The 16,889-nt window shown below is 69.0% G+C and overlaps 1 protein-coding gene across 8 annotated transcripts in view; it reads left to right on the forward strand.

Moving 5' to 3' along the window:
• NACC2 (NACC family member 2) overlaps positions 1 to 16,889 on the forward strand; it is a 60,289-nt gene that overhangs the window by 19,409 nt on the left and 23,991 nt on the right. For 4 of the 8 annotated variants that reach the window (XM_036239281.1, XM_036239283.1, XM_016153031.2 and 1 more), the window contains exon 2: positions 11,453 to 12,402. In XM_036239281.1, the coding sequence (XP_036095174.1) occupies positions 11,514 to 12,402 (889 nt within the window). In that variant the 5' untranslated portion in view covers positions 11,453 to 11,513. Of the gene's footprint in view, positions 1 to 9,522; positions 10,135 to 11,452; positions 12,403 to 16,889 lie in introns of those variants that run through there. The other 4 variants (XM_036239284.1, XM_036239285.1, XM_036239286.1 and 1 more) reach the window with 4 other exon arrangements.

Here is a 16,889-nt window from a genome sequence, read left to right on the forward strand (position 1 = left end):
AATACATTTACATGTATTTTCATGTAGAAATACGGTTCGTTTTCGTATGTTGGCGTTAGATCCCGCGGACTCGCTGGATGTGCTTGTCAGTTCGAGCAGCGTTCCGGTGGAGCCCTCGGTGCCTCCGCCGCCCGAGCCTCAGCGCCTCTGCGAACGGGGACGGTGTCCCGTTTTTTTATTTTTGTCCCGGCCGCATGTCTTTTACTTTACTTTACTTTCTCGAGCGGTCGGTCGCCCTGAGCAGCACCCCCGGCACGGCGTGACCTCGCGGCCTTGTCCCCGGCCTCGGGGGCCGCGCGCCCGGCCACCCACCGTCGCCTGTGGGCTCGTCACCTGCCCTCCGTCAGCTGGGACGGTGCTCCCTGCTCCCGGTTTGCGGGGTGTTTGTCATCTTCACGCTGCGTGTTCTCGTGTGTTTTCCATGCGTTTCGCATTTTTAGGTGACGGATGTTATGACTACCCGACAGTTTTAAAGCGACGCCCCAGCGGAAGTCTAAGACAAATCATTTTGATATCGGCGCGTCAGAAGCGTTCAGTGGGGTCGACTCTATAATTTTATGGTTTTTTTTTTTTTTAATAATCTGAAGCATAATGTAAAAGTAATGCTAGCGTCTCTGATCTGTGAAACAGGATAGTTTGGGAAATTCAGGGAACTACTCCTCATGAGAAAACACATCCAGGTCTCAAAATAAAACCTGTGCTGGGTTTATAAATTGGGGGAAAGACATCAGTTGTTTTTTTTAACCCAAGTTACCAAAGCATCCTGACCGCTCCAGGGCTCCCCCGATTGCAGGAATTTGGGGCATTATGTGGCCTTGCTCCTCGGGAACTAGTGGTTTCTCTGAGAAGCGCCTCCCCCTCCCCAAATGCCAGGTAATTAAAAATAGTAGAGGCTCCGTGTCTTTCCATTCTGGGAATTCGGAAAGCATTTGATTTGTACAGTTGCTGATTGTGCTGTGGCTCCTGAGGGCGCGGGTCCCTAAGAGACTCTGAGACAGGCAGGAAGCATCCCAGCGCCACGTGAGGAAGGCGCGCTCGGTGCAGACGCCCCAGCCACAGGTGGGACGTAAACACGGGGTGCGGCGCGCCTCCCCGTGTCTCCGAGAGCTGGTTTCCTTCGCAGGGGACTTGAGCTGTTTCCTTTGATGGATGAACAAACAGCTGATCACAGGACAGGCGTCCACCTGACAGAGCCTCCCGGGGTCACAGCCATCGCCACCCCCACTCACTGGCGCCCGGGTCTCGGGTGCTCTGGACAGCATGGCGGAAACCAGCCCAATGGGCCTGGTGTCTCCTCCAACCTGGTCCTCGCCGTGAGAAAGGGACGTAGCCCAGACTGCGAGTTAGACAGGATGCAGCTGGACCGACAGGCTCAGCCAACGGCCAGAAACAAAAGCCGTCTCTGGGAAGACGGTAAACAACGTCAACACGGAAAGACGGTGGGCCAAGGCGGAGGGCTCCCGCCGCCGGGGTTCGCCCCCTCAGTTTGCTTAGGGAGGCGGAGGCCCGTGGGGTGAGCTCGGCCTGGCCAGCCTGAGTTCCTTCTGCAGGCGAGTCCACCTGAGCACCTGTTGAATTCAGTTCGAGAAGTTATAAACAAAGAGACCGCGAGCATGTTGGGCGTGTACCACACCCAGGGCGAAGGGGCTGGCGGGGGCGGGGTGGGGGGTGGACGTCCCCGGCCGGGCTAGACCGGAACCCGGCTGCCGGCTGCTGTCCCGCAGGGCAGGACTCACGGTCTGTGGGGCTGTCCGTTCTGCGGAGAGAAATCATGTCGTCTCCTGGATGAAACAGAGGTGTCTGCCCGGAGCTGGACAGAGCCCGGGGAAGGCGAACCTGGTGGCCCTCGCGGCCGTGGGGGTCTGGTAGTCATGGAGGTGGCGGGTCTCCCCCAAGCGACGAGCCGTCCACAGTTTGCTTTAGTTCCACGTTTTTGTGATTCCCTGGACAGCCCCCGTCAGCCCGGGTCGGTATGTGCGTCTCCTGGGCTTGCTCCCTGCCCGGCCTGCTGCTTGTTTGTCCGGAGCCTGGGTGATACTCTTTGTCCCCTTTGCCTGCCCTAGCGGTGTGGCGGCCCCCAGCCCAGTCCCTTGGGGCCCGGCACGTCTGGGGGCGCTTCCGGGATGCGGGGGTCAGGCTCTGGTGCAGGGGCCCCTGGCAGGTGGGAACGGGGTCGGGGGGGACGGTCTGCGGTCCCGGAGGCCCGTGGGCAGGTGAGGTCCCACCCCAGGGCTCCAGGGGACGTGGTGGCCACTTAGCAGAGCCTCCAGTGCCTCCCGCCCGGGAGCGTTCTGACCACCTGTCCTCTGTCCTGACTACACCTCTCAGGTGTGGCCACCATGAGCCTGCAGGATGGGCCCTCGTCCTCAGGGACCCACGGAAGGCCTTTCACACCCTCGTCTCGGCCAACCAGCTTGGCCCGGGAGCCTGGCCCTTCCGAGTGTGAGCCCCGAGCCCCTCGTCCCACCGGCCGCTGCCCAGGCCTCAGTTTCTGGAGAGTCCGAGTGTCCACAGCCCCCACCTCTGGGCTCGGCACCCCCACCGCCCATGCAAAACAGCAGGCGAGGCTGGGAGCTGGAGCTGAGACCCAGGGAGGGTCCCCGTCCCAGCCTGGTGCCCCGGCCTGCGCAGGGCGGGGAGAGGGGTCCGCCCGCAGCCTGGACCCACCTTCCAGAAAGACCGAGCCGCCCGCCACGCCCCGGGCCATGAAGTCGGGCGCCTGGTCTGTGCGCTTTGCTTTTCACGTCATCGTCACCGTTACGGCCCGCGGTAAGCCCAGGTGCCTCGGTCCCCAGGAGCCCCCCCCTTCCCACCGCCCTCGCCCCCTCGTGCAGTTCGCCTCCGAGCGGCACGGGGCTTCGGGGAGATCTGGGTTTGTGGTTAAGATTCTCACACTGGAGCGCGAGGGCAATTATGTGCAGCTTTTATTCGGCCCCCAGGATTCTTACTGCATTATTCGTATTTCCTTTAATTTGTGGGATTTCTAGTAAATGGGCTTAAAAATAGGTCTGGGCGCCATGCCAGGCAGATGCGGGCAGCGGGCGGGCAGCGCTGCGTCTCTCGCTGAGGCAGAGGAGGGTAAGCCCCGTGTCACTCCGGCCGTGCCTCCTGCGGGTCCCCCGAGGGGGCCCCGGGGGCGGGGCGGGGCGGGGGAGCGCCGGCCCCAGCTTCTGGACCGGAAGTTGGGCTGGTGCTGGCTGCGTTTGGGGGCGAGGACCAGTGCCAGGCGTCCAGGGTCTGTTGAGAGGGCAGAGGTGGTGCCCGCTGGCCCGTGGGGCTTGAGGAGACCAGGCCGAGCGCGGGGCTGGTCACCTGCTCTTGGTCGTACCCTCCCAGGCTCGCTGGGTGGTGCCCCTGGTGTCTCAGGGTCCCACGGGGGCCCTGAGAGCCGAGTCAGTGCCACCCTCGGGTGTCCCTCTGGACAAGGAGATGGAGATAACCCCTGCCCGAGGGCTGACCCGCATGTGGCCAGGGGGAGCCCGGAGCTGGGCACCTGTGTGGGGAGGGCGACTGGGTGTCCTGGGCAGGGGGGGAACCCCTCGGGAGAAGGCGGGATGGGCCGGCCGGCCCGCGGGGAGGGGGTGGTGGGTCCCTGGGTGCTGCTGGTGTCTTCCCTGCCCCGCACTGGGCTCAGCTGAGGGCCGGCATGGGTGTGGCCTGGCATTTGCTGCCCAGCTCCCGGCCAGGTGGGCCTCAGCCCTGTCTCCATGTAATTGGACGCCACCCCCCCCCCCCGCCCTGCAATGGCTGATTTAGTGTTTCTGTGTCGGTCTGATTTACATTAGGTTTTTAAGCATAATTAGAAACGCAGGGAGCTTTGTGTCTTACCTCGACTATTTATGGCACGGTATGCAGATGAGGGCAGCTCTGAGTGTTAAGCCAGAGCGTGCGGAGGCCTTGTCTCTGCCGAGCGGGCGAGCGGGGCGACCGGGACCGGCACAGGGCCCGGCGCCCTCCCCTCACCCCCTCCGCCCGCTGCCCCGGGACCCCGCAGGCCCCTGGAGGGGGAGAGCGAGGGGCTGCGTGGGGCTGAGGAGGGGAGCCCGGCTCCTGGGGGGCTTGGCCGGGGCGGCCCCGTGCTCGGCGCTGCCCCTCCGAGCGGCCGGCCCCCCAGCATGGGGGTGAGGGGGCCCCCGCCTCTGCGGCCGGGAGGCGGCGCCTTCTGCAGCTTGGAGAGGAGCTTGCTTTTTAAGTTATTAAACGATGCCCCAGGGAGACGCTCCTCGAGCTTGCGTTATTTAAATTACAAATACGGGTGAGAGATTGTCGGCTCTGCTCAAAACACTGCTTGATTCTTTTAGAACCTTCTGGAACCCTTTTGTGGCTAGTGCGTGGGCTTGGGGGCCCTCAGGGCTGGAGGGGGGTCTGGGGGGCACAGGGTGGGGGCGGGCTCGGGGGTGAGCAGTTTCTCGCACCCCAGCGCCGGCTCCGAGTGGCCGCTGCGGTTTCTTCAGGTTTATGCTGTTTGCCCCCCCTTCGCCCCCCACTAAAGTCAGAGCGATGGGGGGGGCGGGGCGGGCGGCTGGCGAGGGGGCGGCGGCCGCTCAGAAGGGTCAGAGGCCGCACACTTCCCCGATCACAGGCCGGCCTGGCCCGCAGGCCCCTAGACCGGACGCTCGCGAGTGCCCAGCCCCCTGGTCCTGCGGCCAGCAGGCCCGGCTCTTGGTGGCCTGGGTGCCCTGGGCCCTGGGGGCCTGAGGGGGATGCCGGACGGTGAGGCCCGGTCCCCAGGCCGAGGCGGCCGCCTCCTTGGGGTGCGGCGGGGAGAACCGAGGAGCACGCTGCTGAGCTCGCAGGATTCTGGCGTGCTGCCCCTCTGTGTTTGGGGAGAAACGCTTCCAGGCAAACACTTGCTGGTGCAGTTGAAGCCGGCGTTTACGCTTGGTGCCAGGCCAGGCAGCGGTCTGGGGCGGAGGCCGCCCAGGTGCCCAGCTGGACGCAGCAGGCCTCTCGCGTCTGCATCTCGGCTGGACCTGGTGAGCGGGCGGGTCCAGAGGCCGCCGCAGCCGAGGACCACCGTGAGGGAGGCGCGGAGGCTATGTACCCCGCTCTGCGCACAGGCTCCGCAGCAGCCGGACCGGGGCCGGCCTACGTGGAGCCTCTTCTCCGCAGCGGCCCTCTGTCCTGCCCTCTGTCCGGCCCTCTGTCCGGCGGGGCGCGTGCTTTCTCTGTCGATGACCCCAGCTTGACTGGGTGGTGGGTGTTGGAAGCGGGTAGCCAGGGCGGGGGCGGTGGGGTCAGATCCCGGCCCCAGGCCTCAGCAGGAAACTGACCCTCGGCGCATAGGCCTCCCCGTCCACGCCCCAGAGGGGCGGGCACACGGCAGTGCTCCGCGACCCGGGGAAGGGGCTCCCGGTGGGACCCTGCCCTGGTGTCCTGCCTCCTGCCTCCCCACACCCGCAGGACACCTGGCCTTTCCATCAGCCCCGCGCCCCTGAGGGCCTGGCTTCGCTTTATGGCACATTGAAAGTTTAATGCACCCAGCCCCAGGGGACCTCGCACGCCTGGGCTGGGCCGCCTTGATGCATACAGGCACCTTGACCCTTGAAGGTCCACCTCCGGCCACGCCCCCTGCCAGGCCAGAGCCCCGGTGGGGTGGGCGGGGGGCGCCGTCAGTGAGGTGACCGGAGCCTGGGCTGACGGAAAAGTGAGGCCGCCCACTCCGCAGGCCGCTGGCCAGAGCGAGCCCCCCTCCGGCCTCCACTGGCAGCTGCATGTTCCCAACACGCCAGGGGCTCACGTGTGCTGACTCACAGAGTGACCGCCCGCCCGCCTGCCACACACCGGCCTGGGGATGTGGCTGCCGGGCCGCGCCCCACACTCCGAGCACCTTGACTTCTGGGAGGTGTTGCTGGCTTCTGCCGACATGGCAGGGCTTGGCCGGGCAGTGACGGCCCCTGACTGCGGCGGGTGGGGTGGGGTGGGGTGGGGTGGGGGTGGGGGCGGCTCCCTTTCCTTTTGCCAGAACATTCCCAGGCACACCTGCCTGTCTTCTTCCCCCGCTGCGGTGTGTTTAGCGGCTGTGCGTTCGCCAAGGTCTAGGTCTCTTATTAGATTGGTCAAATTAAATCCTGCAAAATAATTTGTATTTAATTTAATTTATCTCGCCTCCCTTCCCCGTGCTGGTAAACGCTGCGTTCCTCCTCCCGGCCGTGCCCTGGCCCCAGGAAGCTGATGGGAGTCCAGGGTGGGCCCGGGAGGGTGGGGAGTGGCGGGCTGGTCCCAGCTGGGCTTCTGTGGCACCCCGGGCCCTGGCCGGCCCCTCGGTCCGTGCGTGTGTGTGCATGTGCGCGCGTACACGTCTGCAGCTCCTGGGCTAGTTCCCCTGCCCCTGGCCTGGAGCGGGGCATGGACAACAGGGAGATATGCTGGCTGCCAACCCGCAGCCCCAGGGCCTGGATGCCGGGTCCAGAGGGAGGGAGGAGCCGCTCCTGCCCCCCACCCCCTATTGCGCAGTTTCTCGCTCTGGAGGAGGTCTCAGGGTCTCTGTGGGTCCCCACCCCCAGGCTGGCACGGCTGAGGGGCTGGGCCTTTGCTTTGGGGTGCCAGCAGAGGCTTCCCAAGGGGGTTCTATTCAGAGGGGAGGGACTCCTGTGGAGCAGTGGCTTTGAGAATGGCCAGGTGCGCGAAGCTCGGGGTCCCCGGCACTCGGCTGGTCCTTCCCAACCTTCTGCAGGCGAAGGCCACAGTGACATCCCCTGTGCAGAGAGGCGGCAGAGGGGGCACTGCCTGGGGAAACAGAGGCACAGAGGGACCAGGCAGCCACGCGGAGCTGGGCCCCCTTCCTCGGCAGGCGGCCACCCCCGCCGGCCCCGTCACCCTGAGCGGCCCCGGCCCCTGCCCTCTCCGCCGGGGCCCTGCTCACGGTCGGCCCTTGGCACACCCTGCTCTCGCAGCCCGGGACCCGTAAACCAAGCCTTTATTTCATTCTTTTCTCCTAAAGTTCAGCTTTGTTCCTGCCCCAGCGAGGCTTCTAAGAAAGCAACCTAAAACCCGCCGGCACGGGGCTCCCGCAGGCTGGGCCGCGGGGCGCCGGCCTCCGCCTGCACAGGTGGCCTGAGGACACGGGGTAGCGGCGCCCGTTGTCCTCGGGCCCTGGGGACCCAGCCAGCCTCGTCACCTTCCCGGGGAATAATGGTGCCTTCTCTGGGGCGGGGGGCGGAGGCCCCTGAAATGCAGGCGCAGGACGACAGAGACGCCCCCCCCCCCCGACCGGTGTCACCCCGCCCCCAGCCCTGCCCGGGTCACCGCAGGTAACGGCCGCCTGGCGTGGCTCACCTGGGCGCAGGTGTGCCGGGCCCCAGCCAAGCCTTCTGCGTGTCCTCTCCCTCCGCCCGCGGGAGCCGCCCAAGGGCGCGCCTGACCCACTGCCGGCTGGGCGCTCAGGGGAGGCGACATTCGCTCGAGGCCGCAGGACAGGGACGAGCAGTGCTGAGGCCGGGTCTGGCATGTCAGGTGGTGCCCAGCGGGACCGAGGACCTGCTCTTGGAGGGGACCGGCCCCAAGGCCTTCGAGCTGTGCCCCCTGCTCCGAGTTTGGGCCCCAGCCCCGGGCCTGCACAGCGCACCTCCGCTGGCCTCTGCCCAGTCTGGCCAGGCTGGGTCGCCCTCTCGTGACACGTGAGCCCCTGTCTGGCTCAGGTGACCCCATTCGCCCTCCGGGAGGCTCCTGGTGGTGGGAGCCGTGGGCCTGTGGAGAGGGCTGGTCGGGGTGGGGGGGGCCCTGCACAGTGCGCTGTGTGTTGTGCGGACACCCGCCCTCCCCGCGCCTGGAGGGCTTCTCCGAGGAGGCGGCAATGAGGCAGGGCCTGACAGAGGTGGTAGCTCTGTCCCAGGCTGGGGCCCCGGCTTGGTGGGGGTGGGGCTCACTCAGCGGGGGAGTCTGTGTCCCCAGCCCTTCTTCAGGCTGGAGGCGCCCCCGTTCCCCCTCCCCCACTGTCCTGCCGTCCCTTGGCCGCTGGCATCCTGTTTTCCCACAGAGGCTCAGACCGTGCCCATCTGGCCCGCTTTGTGGAGGGGTGGGCATGTGGGGCGGTGCCCCCAACCCTCACCCGGAGGCCCCAGCCCCTCTTCGTGGGGCCATTGAGCTTCTCCTAGGCCCCAGGCAAGGGGGGGCCCCAGAACAATACAGCCAGTCTTGGGGGCCTGATGGGGCTTTGGGCAGGAGCTGTGAGGGCCGGGCCCCCTGGGCTGGGGGTGGTGCAGACCCAGGCCTCCTGTCCAGGCCGCAGCTGGCTAAGATCGGCGAGGGCGGGAGCAGTCGGGGCATGACCCGGGGCGCCGTGCGCAGAGCCCGCGCTCCGAGGCTCGCCGCACCGCGGGCTGGGCTGGTGTGGGGGGCTCCTCTGGGCTCTCGCTGCTTACCCCCCCGGGGTGCGGTGACAGAGGGCCCAGCCCGGGCCTGCACCCGGCGCCCACGGGGTGGCTGTGCGTGTCAGGGTCCAGGCGGGGGCCTTGCGCCCCACCTCCTTGCCGACAGCCCCCCGGGTCGCCCGAGCAGCCGAGCGGGGCCCCCTCCTGACAGTGCCCGGTCACAGTCCTTGTCTGGTGTCACCCGCCTGGGTCCGTCGACCCCGTGAGGGGGGCGCAGAGCCACCTCCGAGGAGCCCCCGCGGCCCCCGCTCCGGCAGGCACCCTCACCTGCATGCTCCCCGTTCCCGTTGGGCCCGTCATATCTGGCCCCGGAACCGCAGCCCACGGGGGTGTGGAGGGGGGGTGGCCCAGGCAGGTGAGGACGGGGAGCGGGGGGGCCCCAGGCAGGTGAGGACGGGGGGCGGGGGGCCCCAGGCGGCTCTTTCTGGTGCTGCTGTCGCCCTGGCCGCCGGGGTCCGGTCGCGGGTGGTGAGGTGGCGGTGATGCCGCCGCAGGGACCAGCCACGGCCGCCTCTGGCCTCCCCCGTGTCCCTTCCTGCGGCCACCTCTGAGGACCGAGGCCGGCGGCCGGTCCCTGCCCTTGGGCCACGAAGCCCAGCAGGCGGTGGTTTGCGCCTAGACCAGGCGTCTGCCGGAGCAGGGCAGGCCACACGCCCCCCTCCCATTCAGGAGAGGCCATGTGCATGGCCCCCCGCCCCCCGGAGAGGCTCGGTGGAGGTCCGACACTGCACACTGCGGGCCTGCCAAGGCTGCCCGGCCCGGCCCACCACCTGGCGGCGGGGGGAGGGGTGTCTTTGCTGCCACCTGCCTGGGGCTGGGCCTCGGGGGGTGGGCTCGGTGCCGCCACAAAGTTGTTCCTTTTAACATGTGCTGAGCTGGGTGGGGGTGGGGAGCCGGCGTAATTACCCCCAGCGAGTGGGGTGGGGGTTCGGCTGGACTTCCTGGGCTTGTTGCGCGGGGTCCCCAGGGAGAAACGGGACGGGGCGCCTGGCGTGCGTCCTCTCCGCCCGTCCTGGGGCTCTGCCCCTCGCGCCCCCGTTGTTGCTGCCTCTGTGCCCCGCCGGGCTCCCCTTCCTCGCCCGGCCCTGGCCCGGGCCCCCCGGGCCGGGCGTCTCTGCCAGCTCCGCAGACTGTTTGGAATAGTTTAAATGCTTTGACACCCGGGCCCTGGGCCCTGCTGCATGGCGGGGCGGCCGTGCACGGGGCGATTCATATGCAAAGCCGCACCATAAATCTCGGCCGCCTCAGTTGCCGTGGCACCACGGAGCACTTCCCCACGTACAGTACAGTATTTCTGCCATCTTTGTTTGCATTGCAGTGAGTCATCAAAAGTCTGTCTTGTACCAACACCCGGAGCCGCGCATTCCTCTGGCACCGACGCTCCGGTGCTTTGCAAGCCGGGGCTGGGAGCTGGCATTCGCTCGGGCTCCCGAATCAAAGGCAGCTATTCATCCGCGGGAGCCGCCTGCATGTCCGTCCGCATCCGGCCCCCTCATTTAGATGCTGCCCGCTGCCCGGGAGAGCCGGGCTGGTGCGGCTGAGCTGCGGCCGCCGGCCCGCGCCGACGCTCCCGGCCGCCCTCCCCCCGCGCCCCTCCCCCCGCGCCCTCCTCCTCCCCGGCGCCGCGGCCCTCCCCACCCCACGGGCTCCGTTTGCTGCATTCCTGGAGCAGCTGGCGGCTGCGGGCGGCCGGCGTGCGGGCAAGCCTGCCCCTGCCAGGCTGAGCGGGCAGTGCCGGGGCCACCGGCGGCAGCGGCCAAAGGTAGGTCTCCCCCGCCGGCCGTGCGGCTGGCAACTTCTCCGCAGCGGGGGCACTGCGGGCCCTCCCCCGAGCGAGCGGTGCCCACCTGCCCAACTCCGCCGCGGGCCGGGGCGCCTCTGCGGCCGCCCGCACTGGCCCCCCGCGGGACAGAGCAGCCCTTTGTGCGGGCTCTGGCTTTGCGGAGTTGAGCTGGTGCCTCTTCCAGCCGGGCTGTCCTGGCCCCCCTTCTCAGAACCGGGCGTCGGGTCGACAGTGCCAGAGCCCAGCGCCCAGCGCCCTCCCGGCAGCATCTCCAGCCCTGGCCGGTCCCTCCCCCGGGCTCCCCGTGACCCCCGTAGTCACCTGAGCTGGGAACGAGCCAGCCAGGATTGGCCGGTCGGAAGCTGGGGAGGCTGGGGGTGTCTGTGAGTAGAGCTGTGACAGGCACCCAGCCGGTCCCACAGCGGGTCCTTGACAGCAGCTCGGGGACCTGGGCAGTGGGGGCCCCGAGCAGGGGAGGCTGGTGCGGCTGAGAGCCCCTCTGGCCCCAGAGGTCGCTATGCGGGACAGGGAGGGGAGCAGGGGTGGCCGGGGCCTTTCCGAGCAGCCTGCAGGGTTGTCCGCCCGCCCCCCCTTCAGCTCACTTCCCTGGGGGCCCCCAGCCCTGGCCGCCCTGCGGCCCAGTACCGTTGCTTTGAGGAAAAAGAGAAAACAAATCAGAAACCAAAAGCTTTGGAAAAGACCGCCCCCCAGGCCCCTGCAGTGCCCTGCAGGGAGGGGGAGCCGAGCCCCTCCCAGGGGAGAGCCGCGGAGGGCTCCCGGCTCCTGGCTGCTTAGCTGCTAACTTTCCTGGGGAGAGAGTTGTGTGGAGCCGCCCGCCCTCGCCCCCCTGGCCACCGCCCGGTCGATGGCTGGTGACTGATGGCTGATGGCCGTGTTCCGTCCCCCCGTGGACTTCTCGCCCCCCCCCCCAGTGGCGCAGGCCTCTGTTCTGTCTTCTGCCGAGATGGGTGTCTCCGGGTCCCAAGGCCTCAGTCTCCTCAGGGGGCTCTGGGGCAGCCCAGGGCGGTGCAGGGGCCATTCTCCTGGTGGGAGTGCGTCCTGTGCAGCTCTGACCCTCGCTCAGCCAGAGTCCCACGGGGGCAAGGTCACCCAGACCACGGGATGGTTGTGGCCGGAGGGAGCATGGCGGCGGCCTGCGGGGTCCCGGTGCGTCCCCGGCGGCCCGCGGGGGTCCTGGTGCGTCCCCTCAGCCGTTCGCAGCGGGCGGTCTGGGTCTCGGCCCTCGGCAGGTGGCAGCGGCCACCCAGGAGGCTGACGCAGGGCCCTCTCTCCGCAGATGTGCCCGCTGGGGCGGCTCCCGCGTCGAGTCTGAGGCGCGCCTGTGAGTGCCCGCCGCCATGGCCCAGATGCTGCACATCGAGATCCCCAACTTCGGCAACACCGTGCTGGGCTGCCTGAACGAGCAGCGCCTGCTGGGCCTGTACTGCGATGTGTCCATCGTGGTCAAGGGCCAGGCCTTCAAGGCGCACCGGGCCGTGCTGGCCGCCAGCAGCCTCTACTTCCGCGAGCTCTTCAGCAGCACCAGCAAGAGCGCCTTCGAGCTGCCGGGCTCCGTGCCGCCCGCCTGCTTCCAGCAGATCCTGTCCTTCTGCTACACGGGCAGGCTGAGCATGGCGGCCAGCGAGCAGCTCGTGGTCATGTACACGGCCGGCTTCCTGCAGATCCAGCACATCGTGGAGCGCGGCGCCGACCCCATGTTCAAGGTGAGCCCGCCCCACTGCGACTCCCAGACCGCCGTGACGGAGGACGCCGGCTCCGCCCCGCAGAGCCCGTGCACCCAGCTGCAGCCGGCCGCCGCCCCCGCGCCCCCCTACGCCGCGTCCCCCTCCGTGCCCATCCCGCTGCTGACCCGCGTGAAGCACGAAGCCGCGGAGCTGCCGCCGGCCGCCGGCCCCGGCCTGGCCCCCAAGCGCCCGCTGGAGTCGGGGCCCCGGGACGGCACCGCGGTGGCCGTGGGCGCTGCGGTGGCCGCCGGCACGGCCCCCCTCAAGCTGCCCCGGGTCTCCTACTATGGGGTGCCCAGCCTGGCCACCCTCATCCCCAGCATCCAGCAGGTGCCCTACTCCCAGGGGGAGCGGACAAGCCCGGGGGCCAGCAGCCTGCCCACCACCGACAGCCCCACCTCCTACCACAACGAGGAGGACGAGGAGGACGACGAGGCCTACGACACCATGGCGGAGGACCAGTACGGCCAGATGTACATCAAGGCCAGCGGCAGCTACGCAGGTAACGCGCGGCCGCCCGCCCGCAGGCACCGAGGCCCGCCCGCCCCTGCCCCGTGCCACTCGGCCCGCCGGGGGGCCGGGACAGCGTGAGGAGGCCCCCGGCCCAGACTGCGTGAGCTTAGCGGGAGCCGAGGCCTGAGGCGGGACTGCCCTAGGCCAGCCTCGCAGGGCCTCGGCTGAGGACTTTGAACGTGGTCCTGGCTGAGAGGAGAGGCCGTGGGAATGCATGCCGTCGAGCGGACCTGCTGGAGGCCGCGGCGCCCGCCTCCCTCCCGCTGGGCACATTCAGCGCCTCGGTGGACCAGGGCCCACCCGAGGGCCCACAGGGTGCCGTGTGACCCGGGCTGGTCGGCCGCCCGCTCGAGGCCTCAGGGCCCCTCTCCGTGAAGTGCCCACGAGCGCCCAGCGGGCCCGTTTCCGTTACCTTTGCCCTCAGCCCTTTCTCCACCTGCATGGTCTTGCCTCTCAGCGCGGCCAAAGAGCCCCCTGGACCCGTCCCATTCGCTGCCGCCTCCCAGGGCCCAGTGCCACGGGACAGGCCCAGAAACTGCCTGCTGGAGTGAAGAGCTGCTCCCTCAGGCTGGGGGGGGGCTCTCCTGTTTGAGACGTGCAAACCCGAGAGGCCCTCGTGTGAAAGGCCTGGTGTTGCAGACTGCGTCACGGCGCCAAGGTCCCCGGAGACGCTTTTGATTTGCCAAGCACAGGGTCCCATAGTCGGGGCCCCTGATCAGGTGTCCCCTGCCTTCTGTGTTCCCCGAAAACTGGCTGTGAGCCTGGGCCCACTGCCTGCCCTGATTTGCATGCAGGGCCCGTGTCCCGTGGACTGGATCCGGACACGTGGTGCCAGCGGGAGTGACAGCCAGAGCTGGGGCCCTGGGGGCCGAGCGGGGACTCTTCCTTCCCCGCCGTGCCCCACATCCTCGTGCCCAGGTGGGGCAGACACCGCTGCCCTTCCTCCCTCGTCTGCTCCTGGACCTCCAGGCACATGCTCCCCCATCAGCGCTGGGGTGCTGGGCAGAGGGACCCGGGACCCTGGGACAGCTGCGTCCCCAGGAGTGGTCAGGACCGGTCGGCTGGGCCTTGGCCTCTGGGCTGGCTCGTGTGGTCCCTCTCAGAGCCGCGGGGAAGGCACTGCCCTGGGCACCCCAGCAGGGCCTCGAGGGGTGGTTCCCTGGAAGTCATTGCTTTCTCTGTGTGTGCTCACACTCGCACGGGTCCCGCACGGTGCCAGCACGCAGGCCACCTCTGCTGGCCTCGACGCTCCCTTCCCGTGGCAGAGGGAAGGCCCAAGAGCCGGCGAGCGGAGACAGCCACCCGGGAGGGTGGGGAAGAGCCGCGTGGGGCCCCCTGCCCGGAGCATGGGCCGCAGGGGCCCAGGCGCAGGGCGGCAGACCCCCACGGCATCGGGCACTCCCCGCCCTCCTGGTGGACAGGGCTCTGGCGGGGTCAGGGCCCGGGCCGGGGGCTGCCTGTTGGGGGCCCGGGCTTGCACATCTCTCTCCTGGGGCCGCTCCCTTCGTGGCGCCCCCTCCAGCCAGCGTGGCCTTGGGCCGTGGCGGGTCTGGGACGGTGAGATACTGTCAGGTGCCGGGGTTGCTGGGGCCGGTGCCGCAGCCAGTCTGAGTGCACCTGCTTCTCCGGCTGGACAGGCCTTGAGCCCGCTCCTCACCTGGGCAGGTGGGGCCCACCTGAGTCCTTGGCATTCCCGAGGAGCCAGTGGGATGGGGGCCACGGGAAGGCCAGGGTTGGGGAGGGAGGCCGAGCTGCCCCCCTGCCTCGGTAGGGTTTGGGTCTTCTCAGCAACCCGCACCCCCCGGCCGCAGACCGGGCACTGAGTCCCGCAGAGGCCAGGGGTGCAGGCCCGGCCCAGAGCCATGTGCCTGCAGGGGCTCGCCCGTGCCTCGGGGGGCAAGAGGGAGCCCCGCGGCCTTCAGAGCCCCTGGCCTCCCCTCCTGGGGCAGCGGCCGGGGCAGCAGGCGGGGTGGGCTGGGGTGGCCTCGGCCCTGCCCCCACTTGGCCCGGGATGCTGCCGTGGGGGTTCTCTCCTCTGCGAGGCTGTAAGTGGGGCAGGCGGGGGGGGGGCGTTAGTTCTTGGTTAGAATCTGGGTTATTGGCAGTGACGTTGCTGGCATCACTGGGCGACGAGCATGCTGGGAAGACGGTCGGAGCACAGTTGGGGGGGCCGTGGGGCAAGCGGGCGTGGGGGGTCCCTGTCCCCAAAGGCTGACTGCCCGTCAGGCGCCGGCCCCGTATCCCAGGCTCCCTCCGAGCTGGCCTGGCCGGGTCAGGGCACCCTCACACCCTCGGGCCTCCGAGCGGCGACGAGGGTCGGCAGGGCCGTCCGTGTGGTGGGGCCCGGGCCGTGTGAGGCCAGGCTGTGGCACGGGGACACGCGGGTCTCTTCTCCTTCCCGGCCTCAGTTTCCCCACCGGCCAGGGGAGTGGTTGGCCAGAGTGACCTCCGAGAGTCTTGACCAGCAGCCCCTGAGCGGGACCCCGCCTGCAGCCCCGCCTGGTGGAGAAGTGCTGGCCGCTCCCACACTGCGGCCTCTAGTCCTGGGAGTCCAGGGTTTAATGCCGCAGGCGGAGCTGCAGGCGGAGCTGCAGGCGGAGCTGCAGGCGGAGCTGACCCCTGCGCTTCCCGCCCGTTTCGGCCTGTGCGTCTCCCATGGCGATGATTCTGGGGCCCCGTCGAAGGACGGTGGCTCATGTCTCATTTGTTGCTGTCAGGAGTAATGCCACCGCAAAGGCCCCAACTGGGGGTGTTGATGGGCCAGTCAGACCCCCCAGTGGGGCTCTCTGCGCCCCCTGTGCCCGTTGTGCGTGTGGCCCGGCCCCCTCTGGGGCCCAGGGCAGCCCCTGGTCCAGCTCCTGAGTGCTCGTGAGCTGGTGCGTGTCCACAGGTCTAGGCAGAGGGGTTGTGGGGATCGGTGTCGGCCCTGGGCTGGGCGGCACAGAGGGCGCCCCGGCGCGGTAAGGGGTCTGCCCCATGGTCTCCACGCTCCTGGGGTGGCCTCTGCACCCACAGGCTGAGAGCAGCGGAGGCCGACGTGAGTGCGCTCACACTGGGGGAGGCAGACGGCAAGGACTCTGAGCGAGTTCTCCGTCGTGGCTGGGTGGCCCGTGTCACCCCTGCCAAGGGAGCGAGGCTGCAGGTTGGGCGGGGTGCTGGTGCCAGCCAGGCCCCCGTCACGGTTCTGTGCGGGGAGGAGCCCCTCGCGGCCTGACGGCCTCCGCGTCCCCCACTGCCGCCGCCTGGGCCGGCACTCCTGTGGGGACCTGACTCCAGGCTCGGCGCCCCCTGGCCCATGCAGATGCCGCTCCCTGTCGGTGCCTGAGACGAGGCGGGCCTGCCCAGTACACACCAGCGGCCACGTTAACCCCTTCCGTGTCCGCGACCCCCAGGGGTGCCGTGCGGGTGCCCCAGGACACCAGCCCCTGTGTGGCCTGGCCTCCCTTGCCCCCCGAGGGACGGCCAGGTCCCTGGGTCAGCCCGCTGTCCCGCAGAAGCCGGTCTGTGGTGGGGGATTCGGGTGCCCGTCGCTGAGCTCCGGGCCCAGCGCCGTGGGACCGGCCTGTCACGGCAGCGGTGCCCTCGGGAAGGTTCGAGCCTCCGCCCAGCCGTGCCAGCTCCCGGATGCGGGACAGCCGCTGGGGCGCCTCCTGGCACGCGGCCGCACACCTGTCCCCGGCTCGCCCCGGGCTCCTGTGTGCTCGCGCGGAGGGCGGGGAGCGTGTGCGAGCCAGCCCGGGCCAGGCCCTGAGGGCAGCGCTGCCGCCGCCCTGCCTGACAGGTGGGGGCCGAGGTGCGGGGAACACCTGGCCAGCAGCTGTGGGACCCCCTGCTCAGCCAACAGGGTGCCTGTCGAGGGTCACTCGGGGGCCCCACGTGGAAGGGGGGAGAAGGCCGGGTTTCTTCTGCAAACCCTAGTCCCCGCCACCACACATGGGCTCCTGGCCCGGGTCCCAGGTGGCCTTACCATTGGAGCCCAGCCCAGCCACTGGGCATATTTGTCCCTGGCCTGGCTGGGGTGGGACCCAGGTGGAGCTGGGGCCTTGGGCGGGGGCGTGTTCTCCCTTCTAAGGCCGCAGCCCCAGTAGGCCAAGGAGGTGCCATCCTGGTGGGTCTGTCCCACCAGGGACCCAGGAGGCTGGCCTGGCCCCAGGCCGCCCCGAGGGCTTGCACACCCGTGTTACTGGGGCGCAGCTGTGCGCCGTAATGGAGTGGGCGTGAAGGGCATCCGAGCCACGGGCACCGTCAGAGGCGGGGCAGCTCGCGCACCCCCACCCGGCCGCCCTCCCCATCTGGGCAGCCTGGGTCTGCTTCCTGTCACCGTGGATCCTTTGGCTGTTATAGAAGGTCCCAGAAACGGAGTCTGGACTCTCTCGTCGCAGGGTGCCTCTGAGACTTGCAGGGACCAGACCTGCCTTTTCTCTCCTGCTTTTGCTTATGAAAGTGTCACGTGCAATAAAGTGTCCTGCTATGAAG

Source organism: Rousettus aegyptiacus, unplaced genomic scaffold (assembly GCF_014176215.1).
Source record: "Rousettus aegyptiacus isolate mRouAeg1 unplaced genomic scaffold, mRouAeg1.p scaffold_m13_p_3, whole genome shotgun sequence".
NCBI classification, from domain to species: domain Eukaryota; kingdom Metazoa; phylum Chordata; class Mammalia; order Chiroptera; family Pteropodidae; genus Rousettus; species Rousettus aegyptiacus.